Source organism: Trichechus manatus, unplaced genomic scaffold (genome assembly GCF_000243295.1).
Source record: "Trichechus manatus latirostris isolate Lorelei unplaced genomic scaffold, TriManLat1.0 scaffold00128, whole genome shotgun sequence".
NCBI lineage: Eukaryota > Metazoa > Chordata > Mammalia > Sirenia > Trichechidae > Trichechus > Trichechus manatus.
The window spans coordinates 2603455-2615875 of NW_004444064.1; the positions used below are offsets into that span (position 1 = coordinate 2603455).

General features: G+C 42.1%; 1 protein-coding gene across 1 annotated transcript in view; it reads right to left on the reverse strand.

The window, feature by feature from the left end:
* The window catches only part of PCBP3 (poly(rC) binding protein 3), a 187442-nt gene that overhangs the window by 11068 nt on the left and 163953 nt on the right, over positions 1 to 12421 (reverse strand). The window contains exons 11-12 of the mRNA XM_023739057.1: positions 753 to 831; positions 155 to 214 (exon numbers count right to left, since the gene is read on the reverse strand). Of these exons, the coding sequence (XP_023594825.1) occupies positions 155 to 214; positions 753 to 831 (139 nt within the window). The remainder of the gene's footprint in view (positions 1 to 154; positions 215 to 752; positions 832 to 12421) is intronic.

Here is a 12421-nt window from a genome sequence, read left to right on the forward strand (position 1 = left end):
CAGGAGCACAGCAGGTGGGCGCTGACGGCTCCTCCTGAGCACTCCCTCGCTGCTCCCATCATAGTGCCAGCTGCCCCCTCCCGCCAGGACAGGTCCACCCCCGGCGCTCTGCTCGGCCCCTGGCTGGCCCTCCAGGAGGGTGGCTTTGTTTTACCTGACGACTGGCCCATCAGATTTTGAGCTTCTTCGGAGGAGTGTAAAGGCAGCTTTTCTCCTGGAGAGCAAAGAGAGACAGATTTAATGTTTTGCCCTCAAGGAGATAAGCAAGGTCCCTTCAACTAGGGAAGCTCAAAATATGATTGTCCGGTGGCCGTGTCACTAGCCACACTGCGAGGGTGCCTCGGCCTTTACAGCTCCCTAACCATGCCCTCAGCTGGGAACCGCCATCTCTCTGCCCTGGGGCAGGGCCACATGCCACTGGCAGGCCTCTCTCCCCAGCTTTGAGGAGGCACTGGGCTCCCTGGATGGAGGCACCCGAAGGAAGGGCCACCAAGGGTGCTGGTGTGGGTAGCGGGGAGCACAGCCGAGCAAGCACCCTGCAGGGGACAGCGCCTCTTCACAAGCAAGGACCCCGCCAAAGCCGACTGAAGGTCACCTGATCCCGCTGTGGGAGACAGGCCCCACCCCAGTCACGGACACACCCCTGCTGATGGACCCAGCCCCGCTTGGCACTCAGGACCAAACTGACTGCACAGCTGCTGAGCGAGCCCCAGGCAGGAAGAGAAGAAGGGCAGTAGGGGCTGGGTACGTACCGGGGAAAGCGGGGTTGGTCTGTCCGAGGGGAGGAAAGGGGGTTTGCTGCATGGCCAACTGGTGGAGCTTGGTCAACTGCTGGGGGCAGGAGGGACACGAGAGCTAAGAAGGTTATTGTCATTGAGTACAGTCACACCAAATAAAAGGCAGTAACAGACTTGATACAGATGGGCACCGGGGGCCATGCGGACACATGGCGGACGCAGGCGTGACTCAAGGACTTGGCCTGGGTGGAGCCAATGGGGTCCAGGTGGTCAGCAGATGGGCCAGTCACAGGGTAGGGTAGGCACCCTCCTTCTGGTCTCTTCCTCTCCTTGGGCGGCGCAGGCTGGAACCAGCTGCTCTCACACATGCCCTGGGCAGAGGGTGTTCCCTGAGGCTGGCGTGAAGGAAGGTGCTGGGGTGGGCAGGCCTGCAGGGGCCAGCAGGCTACTTAGGCTCTGGGAGGAGGGTTCTGCAAGCCATGAAGCCAAGACCAGATACTAAAATTCACACTTTCACTCACAAAACCCATGCTATCCTCTTGGGGACAACCAATGAGAAACACTACTTTGCAAACCTTGGCTTGGCTCCAGCCTTGTCTACCCCTGGCTCGCACCTGGCTCACACCTGGCTAGCACCTGGCTCGCACCTGGCTCACACCTGGCTAGCACGTGGCTAACCCTGGCAGCAAATCCTGCCTTTCCCAGGTGTGCTACTCTGCAAGCATCATCTTCCTGACAGATGAGAGCCACGTGCCGGGAAATCACCAGCAGACCCACATGCCGCCCACAGTAACACTTTTGGGGGCTTCACTGTTGTATGTGGGACTACAGAACATTAGTGCTGGCAGGTTTCTTGCAGAGCATGTGTAAAAGCCACCAAGAGGGCCTCAGGGACATGCAGGCAATACCTGCACCTGCGCCCACCTGCTCTCTGAGCAGGCTGCTCCCACCCCCTTGTCCCCGTCCCCTTGCCCCCACCCCTGGACACTCACACACGGGATCTGGCATCCCCCGGGATGGTTTGTGGTTTGCCACCCTTGGGTGTTCCCCAAGTGAGAGGAGCTGATGTGGACAGAATCTGTCTAGACACCCCCATTCATCCTAACATACAGTGCTTGGGCTGCCTCCCTCCATAAAACACACCGAGAAAGCAGCCTGGCACTAGAACACAGCACTGAAGGTCCCACACAGCTAGTGTCCCTGCAGGGGCTCCAGGGCAGCAGAAGGAAGTGGGTGTGCAGCTGTTTCAAAGGAGCAGGATACTCTTCCCCTAAGACTTTACCCTGAGTTAAGTCCAAACAGTTTTGTAATGGACATTCCTGCTCAGTGTCTCTGTAGAGGGTCACAGGCTGCTCCCCACAATCGGCAGCCCCCCGCCTCTCCTGTACCCACCTGACCCACCATGACCCTGTGAAGGGGGTATGCCCCCTACCTGGCCAGCCAGGCCTGGGAATGTTTTGCTCAGTGGACTGTGGCTGGGTGGGTACAGGCACATGGGAACAGGGCTTTAAATGTGCTTGTTGGTCAGGCCTGGCCTCTTCCTGGCTTCCACAAGAATATGGATCAGGAGCAAGGAGACATGTGGAACCCCACTGACACCGCGTGCAGAGCCATAACCACACTTGGGAGACAGAACCTTTGCTATTATAGCCAATGGGACTTTGAGGCTGTTGGTTGTTGCAACAAAAGTTGACAAATATAGTCTGTCTTTCCTGGGCCAGCTCCTGGAAACACTGCCATTACAGGTGTATTTTGTTTGACTGGTTTCCTCCATCCTTCTCATGGAAAAATGATGAGTGAGCACTTATATGGGGTGCACTTTACAAGCAGCCCTCTGCTTCCTCTCTTACAGACCTCTCCATGTCTTCTTGGGTGTTCCCTGACTCACAGCACTTGAGGTGGGATTGCCTGGGGAAGAACTGGCTGCATCCCAGACTCACTGAGGCCATCCTGGGCTGCAGCTGTTGTTGTCACAGAGTTCTGAGGAGCACAGGTTAGGGATGTGGTGACTGGGGGTCAGATTTATCTCTGAGATTCCACTGGTGTGGTAGTGCTTGTCAAGGCAGGTGCTGGGAGGGGTAATGGGAACAAGGGTCCCACCTGACACCACTGCCTGGGTGTTTCATAGGGGCAGCAGCTGGTCCCTAGGCAACCAGGGCCGTTGAGGAGATGTCAACTGGGACTTGGTTATAAGGCTGGCTCCCATGCTGACCAGCATCTGTGTCTGCTCAATGACTATACATGGGCGTGGTTAGCTACCTGAGTGGACACGCATCAAAGCCTTCAGAAAGAGGTGCCAAAGCATGTCCAGAAAGCACCATCCCCAAGACACTAGCCAAAGGATCACACCCCAAGCCAGTAATTTGAGTAATTTGTCTTTCATCTGCTTCCCTCACCTAATTCCTAATTGTCTACAAAAACCACATGTGCTTCTAAAATGTCATTGTCATTGTTTTGTTGTTGACCATCAGAGTCAACCACTAATACTAAGAATTTGTAGGGACAATAGGTGAGACTTGGCTTACAGGCTGCTGTGCCTCTGGGTGAGACACTGCAAGGTCCTAGAGGGAAGGGGGCCCTTCGGTGGGAGGACACCTTGCTTCTTTCTGCTCAGGGAGCATAGCAGGAAGTAGAATGCATTAGTGCACTCTAGTAAAGGCCATTATTTTTGGGGAAAAGTAACTGCATTATAGAAAGAAAACAAGTACACACTGTCTTAGGAGAAAGAGGGAAAGAGGTGTGCAGGGTTAAACATTACATGGCCAAGGTGTCTTGTGGAATAATTTATCCAAAGCCACGTCCTGTGAGTTGAATTATACCAACTTGATCTGGTAAGCTACTGACTCCCACTGGATGGGACCACAACTCAACACACGAGGGAGATGGGGACACTGTTACACCAATTAACACTAAGTAACACGGAGGTGGGACACATTTGACAGTGGAGCTGGTCTTAAATCCCACCTATAAATCAAGAGTTTTAACTAGTTCACAAATTTCTTGGTAATGGAGACCACTACAAAATTCCTAGGATGGAGTAAGAAATCCCCATTTCTGGAGCTAAATTTAAAGTTTAAAGAAAGAAAAATGTTGTGATTTCCAGACCAACATGTAAAGAGCTTGGAAGTCATCACTCCTACCCACACAACAAGGAAAAAGCTGAACAAAAAATGAAAATCTACGCTTTTCTTAGATCCATTAGAGAATTAGGGTCACTGGGCAAACTGCTGCCCTGAAAACTAGAAAGACAGATAAGCAGAAACCAATAATCACAGCTTACTGGGGACAGAAGCCTAGGAGCTTACCAGTAGCTTACCAGCAGCCCACTGCCAGGACCTGTAGGAACACTTTAAACTGTAATTGATGAATTGCTGGAGGCCCCGTGTGGATGAGCTTGAGAGTTAAAAACTCTGGGGGCCCAGCCTTAGGGGAGTCCCACATGTTTTTGAGTTTTACTTCCAGAAGCCCCACTAGGTTTTCATTGTGAAAACTGGAGAAAAATCCCCTCATTCTTCCAGCAGGGGGAGGAGAAAAGTAACCATTTTGAAATATGTCCAGAGGTCCCTGTTCTCCTTGACAGTGGCCTGTCCTCGAGGGAAACTATTTTACTGGAGTCTAAGCAATGTGGGTTTTACCAAAGCCTAACCAATGTGGGGAAACCCTAGTGGCATGGTGGTTAAGAGTTCGGCAGCTAAACAAAAGGTCAGCAGTTCAAATTCACCAGGCGCTCCTTGGAAACCCTATGGGGCAGTTAGTTCTACTCTGTCCTATAGGGTCGCTAGGAGTCGGAACTGACTTGATGGCAAGGGTTTTTTTCTTTTTTTTTTTAACCAATGTAGGGGGAGGAAAATAACCAACTCCAGTCCCATCTAGCCTTCCATGCAAGGGGAGGGAAATACCCAGCTCCAGCCCCTTCTAACCTTCCTGTCTCATCTTGGAGGAAGGGAGCTGAGAAGCAGTTGTGAAGGTCAAAGCCCAGGGGCACAGGCCCACTAAAGACTGAGACCTAACCATAGGACTATAAAATGCTTCCCCTCCCCCTACGCCTTACCACCACATCATCAGGGCTCCAGTATAATGACAGTGGATTACAGCTAAAAGACCTGTAGGCCTCAGACCCTATTTAAGAAGGAGTTTCTAGGGAAAACCAAAGACAACAGAAGAAAAAAAAAAAGGACACCAGGGGAAATTTTAGCCTCTGACCAACTGTTTTCTAGAGCAAACAGCAAACACAGCTTAACTCCAATCCAGGGAAGCAAAAACTTGACACAAAAGGACTATTTACTTCAGTTCTTTCTCCAGATACATCATGTCCAGCTTTCAATAAAATATTGTAAGACATACTAAAATGCAAAAAAACACAATCTAAAGAGCCAGAGTAAGCATCAGAAACAGACTCAGATATGGCACAGATTTTAGAATAATCTCACCGATAATTTAAAATAACTATGATTAACATTGTTCATTGACAACTTCATTTCTATGGTGTTGGCAAAGAATACTGAATATACCATGGCCTGCGAAAAGAATGATCAAATCAGTCTTAGAAGAAATACAACCAAAATGTCCCTTAGAAATGAGGATGGCAAGAATTCAACTCACTCCCTTTGGACATGTCATTAGGACCAACAGCTAGGAAGGACAACATGTTTGATAAAGTAGAGGGTGGGTCAATGAAAATGAGGAAGCCCTCAATGAAACGGAGTGACACAAAAGCCACAACAATGGACTCAAACATACCAATGATCAGGAAGATGGCAAAGGACTGGGCAACATCTCATTTTACATAATGTTGTCATGAGCCAGAGCCAACTCATCGACAACTAACAACAACAGCATGATTAACACATTAAGGGATCTAATGGAAAAAGTAAACAACATGAAAGAACAAATGGGTAATGTAAACAGAGATGTGGAAACTCTAAGAAGGTACCAAACGGCAATGCTAGAAATTAAAAAACAAAAACAAAAACATTGTAACAGAAATAAAGAATGCCTTTGATGGTCTCATCAGTAGACTGGACAGGGCCAAGAAAAGAATCAATGAGCTTCAATATATGTCAACAGACATTTCCCAAAATGAAAAGCAAAGACAAAAAAGAATGAAAAAAAAAAGGAACATAATATCCAAGAACTGTGGAACAATTACAAAAGGTGCAATATATGCAAAATGGGAATACCAGAAGAAGAAGAGTGATAGGAACAGAAGAAATATTTGAGGTAATAATGGCCTGAGAATTGTCAAAAACTAATTACAGACACCAAACCACAGATCCAAGATGCTCAAAGAACACCAAGCACGATAAATATCAAAACAATTAAACCTAGGCATCATATTCAAACTGCAGAAAATCAAAGACGAGAAGAAAATCTTGAAAGAAGTCAGGGGCAGGGGGCACCTTATATACTGAAGAACAAGGATATGAATTACATTAGACTTTTCTTCAGAAACCATGCAAACAAGAGAGTGGCATAAAATTTTAAAGTGTTGATGGAAACAAAACACCTACCTATAATGATGTACCCAGTGAAATTATCCTTCAAAGGTGAAAGACTTTCTCAGACAAACAAAAATTGAGGGAATTTATTATAACAGATCTGCCCTGCAAGACATGCTAAAAGAAGTTCTTCAGAGAGAAGGAAAATGATAAGAGGTCAGAAACTCATAGATCTACATTAAAAAGGAGGAGCACCAGAGAAGAAATAGCGAAGGTAAAATAAATCTTTTATTTTTCTTATTCTTAACTAATCCAATAGATAACAGATTGTTCAAAATAACAACGTGTCAGGAGATTATAAGTGATGGATTATATGGATAAGTGATATGAATGACAGCAACATAATAAAGAATGAGAGGAAGGTATTGAGAATAAGTTACCTGCATTGCCGATGAAATAGTATAGTATTATTTGAAAGTGGACTTAGATTAGTTGTAAATGTATATTGCAAACTCTAGGGCAACTACTATTTTTTAAAAAAGAACTACATGCTTAGAGAAGAGAGGAAGGCAAAAAAAAAAAAAAAAAAAAAAGAAAAAGAAAAAAGAGCAAGAAACAAAGACCAAGAGTAATTAAAAAAGTTACAAATATGGTAGATATTAATAATTTTAAGTGTGAATGGCCCAAATACACCCACTAAAATATAGAGATTTTCAGAATGAATTAAACAAACAAACAATAATAACAAAACCCCCAAGACTTCAACTATATGTTGTCTACAAGAAATCCACTTTAAATATAGGCAAAGATAGACAAAAAGTAAAGGGATGGAGAAAGATATACCATGTTAACGCTTGTCGAAAGAAAGCCAGAGTAGCTATATTAATTTCAGATAAAGGAGCCTTCAGAGCAAGGAAAATTACCACAGATAAAAAAGGGGCATGACATAATGAGGAAGGGGTCAACTCTCCAGGAAGATATATTAATCCTTAACATGTATACACCTAACAACAGAGCATCAAAATACACGAGACAAAAACTAATAGAATTTCAAGAAGAAATAGAAAAATCTATTATTATAGTTGGAGGCATTAGCACCCTTCTGTCAACTAACAGATGAAGCAGGCAGAAAATAAGTAAGGATATAGTTGCTGAACAGCACCAACAAACAACTGAATCTGACATTTATAGAATACTTCATACAACAATAGCAGAATACACATTTCTCTCAAGCTTACATGAAACATTCACCAAGACGAACTACATTCTGGGCCATAAAATACATCTTAACTAATTTAAAAGAACAGAAATCATACATAGTGTGCTCTTACGCCACAATATAATTAAACTATATTATCAGTAACAGAAAGATAGCTAGAAAAACTGTATATATTTGAAGATTAAACAACACACTTCCAAATAAACATAGGTCAAAGAAGTTTCAAAAGAAGTTAAAAAAAATATTTTGAACTAAATGAAAATACAACATATCAAAATTTGTGGGACATAGTAAAAGCAGTGCTTACAGAAAAATTTGTAGCATTGAAAGCATATGTTAGAAAATAAGAAAAATCTACAGTTAACAAAATTTCCACTTTAGGAAACTAAAAAATAGAAGAGCAAACTAAATCCAAAATAAGCAGAAAAAAGAAATAATAAAAATCAGAGCAGAAATCAATGAATTTGACAACAGGAAAACAGTAGAGAAAATGAACAATATCAAAAGCTGGTTCTTGGAAAAGATCAGTAAAATCGATAAACCTCTAGTCAGGCTAACCAAGAAAAAAAGACAGAAGACACAAATTACTAATATCAGAAATGAAATAGGGGCTATTACTACTATTGTTATTAGGTGCCATGGAGTCGGTTCTGATTCACAGAGACCCTATGTACAAACAGAACGAAACACTGTTGTATCACTACTAACCCACAGAAATTACAAGAATAATAAATATTCTGAACAACTCTTATTCACAAGTTTGATGACTTAGATGAAATGGACTAAGTCCTTGGAAGACACAATCTACTAAAACTCACACAAGGAGAAATAGGTAATATTAATAGGCCTATATCTATTAAAAAATTGAACTAATATTTAATAACCTTCTAAAACATATAAAACACCAGGTTCAGATGATTTCATTGTTGAAGCATACCAAATATTTGAGGAAAACATGGTACTAACTTTCTACAATCTGTTCCATAAAAATAGAAGCAGAAGGAACACTTCCTAACTCATTCTATGAGGTGAGCATTACCCTAATACCAAAACAGACAAAGACATTACAAAAAGAAAACTACAGACCAATATTGCTCATGAACTTAGATGCAAAAATCCTTAACAAAATAGTAGCAAATCAAATATAACAATTCATAAAAATAATTATATACCACGACCAAGTGTGATTTATTCCAGGTATGCAATGCTGGTTCAACATCTGAAAATCAACTAACGTAAGTAATCACATAAACAAGCTGAAGAAGAAAAATCATATGATCATATCAATAAACGCAGGAAAAACACTGTGCAAAATCCAACATCCATTCATGATAAACATTCTCAGCAAATTAGGAGTAGAGGAGAAATTCCTCAACTTGATAAAGAACATCTAGAAAAAAACCCTATAGCTAACATCATAGTTAGTGGTAAGAAACTAGACGCTTTCCCCTCTAAGACAGGGAACAAGACGAGGATGGTACTCTCACCACTCCTATTCAGTATCATCCTGGAAGTCCTACTTAAATCAGTTAGACAAGAAAAGGAGGTAAAAAGTATACGGATTGGGAAGAAATAAAACTACCTTTGTTCGAAGATGATATGACTGTTTATGTAGAAAATCCCAAAGAATCATCAACAACAAAAAACTCCTGGAACTAATAAGCTATTATAATAAGGTTGCAGAATACAAGGTTAACATACAAAAGTCAATTGCTTTCCTCTATACCAGCAATGAACAACTGGAATTTAAAAACTAAAAACACAATACTATTTACATTAGCAACCCTGCCAAATGAAATACTTAGGTATAAATATAAAAATATGTACAAGATCTATATGGAGAAAAGTACAAAACTCTGATGCAAGAAATCAAAGAAGATCTAAATAAATGGAGAGATATTCCATGTTCAGGATAGGAAGACTCAGTATTATTCAGACATCAGTTTTTCCTAACTGCAATCTCAACCAAAATCCCCGTAAGCTATTTTGTGGATATCAACAAACTGACTCTAAAGTTTATATGGCAAGGCCAAAGACCTAGAACAGCCAACACAATACTGAAAAAGAACAAAGTCAAGGCTGACACTCCCAACTTACTATAAAGCTACAGTGATCAAAACAGTGTGGTACTGGTGAAGGAACAGACAAACAGATCAGTGGAACAGAATAGAAAGAAAACAAAAAAGAGCAAAGGCAATTCAGTGGAGAAAGGACAGTCTTTTTAACAAATGGTACTGGAACAAGTGGACATCCCCATGTGAAAAAATTAATCTAGATGTAGATCTTGCACCTTTCACAAAAATTAACTCAAAATGGATCACCGACTTAATGTTAAATGCAAAATTATACAACTTCTAGAAGATAACATAGGAGAAAATCTAGGTGCCCGTGGGTTTGGCAATGACTTTTTAGATACAGTACAAAAAGCACAATCCATAAAAGAAAAAATTGGTAAGTTGGACTTCATTAAAATTAAGAACTTCTGCTCTGCAAAGATACTGTTATGTGAACGAGAAGACAAGCTACAGACTGGGAGAGAATATTTGCAAAACACACATTAGATAAACGGCTTGTATCTAAAATATATAAAGATCTCTTAAAACTCAACAATAGGAAACCAAACTCAGTTACAAAATAGGCAAGTGATTTTAACAGAACTCTCACAAAAGAAGACAGATAGATGGCAAATGAACTTATGGAAAATGCTCAATATTATGTATAACTAGGGAATTGCCAAGCAAAACAACGAGATACCACTATTTGTATAGTTTTGTATTGAATAAAATGGCTAAAATTCAAAATACTGACAACATCAAATGCTGACAAGAATGTGGAGGAACACAAATTCTCATCCAGTGATGCTGGGAAAGCAAAATGCTACAGTCCCTTTAGAAGGGAGTCTGGCAGTTTCTTAGAAAGCTAATATAGGCTTACCATACATTCTAGCAATTGCACCCTTAGGTATAGTTATCCTCCGCTTTTCGAAAGTTTGCTTTTGCTTTTATGAAAGATCTACATTAGTACCTGTTTTTGATAACCAAAAGAAATTCAAAGAGGATTTTCACCTTTATGAAGAAAGGCAAAAAGTGGAATAGCATTTACGTTTGTTTTGCAGTGAATCATTAAAGAGGCAGCGCACACCTCGAGCAGGGAGACTGGGACTTGTCGTCCCCCATGCGTTTCTCTAACTGTAGGACTCATCCCTCAGCACGCACGTCTGCAGGATTTCAGCCCTAGCCCTTCCACCCAGCCCATGTGCCATTGCCAGCTAGGGGCTACCATCTTCACCACCACCACCTCTTAGCCTTCCAGTTTGCTCGCTGTCTTCCCGATTCTGGTATGTGAAACTACACCGTCCACACATAATTTCTACTTTATATAGGCTGTGTATTTATCATATCATAGTGTTATTTTAGGTTTTATGTGTTATTTGGTAGGTTGTTTTTGGAGTCTGGGAACGCTCAAATATTTTTCCCATATAAATGAATGGTAATTGCTTCTTTGCTTTACTCCATTTCAGCGTATAAAAGGTTTCACAGGAACACTATTTTTGGATAGTGGGGGAAACCTGGATCTACCCAAATGAGATGAAAACATGTCCACATAAAAACCTGTACGAAAATGTTCACAGCAGCTTTATTCACTATTGTTAGGTGCTGTCGAGTCGGTTCCGACACACAGTGACCTCTATATACAAGAGAACGAAACACTGCCCAGTCCTGCGCATTCTCACAATCATTCCTATGTTGGAGCCCACTGTTGCAGTCGCTGTGTCAATCCATCTCGTTAAAGGTTGTCCTTTTTTTCTCTCTCTACTTTACCAAACATGATCTCTTTCTCCAAGGACTGGTCCCTCCTGATAACATGTCCAAAGTATGTGAGACGAAGACTCGCCATCTTTGCTTCTAAGGACCATTCTGGCTGTACTTCTTCCAAGACACATTTGTTTGTTCTTCTGGCAGTCCACAGTATATTCAATACTCTTTGCCAACATCATAATTCAAAGGCGTCAATTCTTCCTCCATCTTCCTTACTCATTGTCCAGCTTTCACATGCATATGACGTGATTAAAATACCATGGCTTGGGTCAGGCGCACCTTAGTCCTCAAAGTAACATCTTTGCTTGTTAACAATTTAAAGGAGGTCTTTTCCAACAGATATGCCCAGTGCAACACGTTTGATTTCTTGACTGCTGCTTCTATGGGTGTTGACCGTGGATCCAAGTAAAATGAAACCCTTGACAACTTCAATATTTTCTCCATTTATCATGGTGTTGCTTATTGGTCCAGTTGTGTGAATTCTTGTTTTCCTTATGTTGAGGTGCAATCCATACTGAGGCCTGTAGTCTTTCATCTTCAGTAAGGGCTTCAAGTCCTCTTCACTTTCAGCAAGCAAGGTTGTGTTATCTGCATAATGCAGGTTGTTAATGAGTCTTCCTCCACTCCTGATGTTGTGTTCTTCTTCACATAGTCCAGCTTCTCTGATTATTTGCTCAGCATATGGACTGAGTAAGTATGGTGAAAAGATATAACCCTGATGCACACCTTTCCTGACTTTAAACCACTCAGTATTCCCTTGTTCTGTTCAATGACTGCCTCTTCGCCTATGTACAGGTTTCTCACAAACACCATTAAGGGTTTTGGAATTTCCATTCTTCATAATGTTATCCATAATTTGTTATGATCCACACAGTTAAATGCCTTTGCACAGTCAATAAAATACAGGTAAACATCTTTCTGGTACTCTCTGCTTTCAGCGAAGATCCATCTGACATCAGTAATGATATCCTTCGTTCCATGTCCTCTTCTGAATTTGGCTTAAATTCAAAGCAAAATTCAAGCAAAATTTTACCTGTGTGTGATATTAATGATATTGTTCAATAATTTATGCACTCTGTTGGATCACCTTTCTTTAGAATGGGCATAGATATGTATCTCTTCCAGTCGGTTGGCCAGGAAGCTATGTTCCAAATTTCTTGACATAGACAAGTAAGCACTTCTAGTACTGCATCCATTTGTTGAAACATC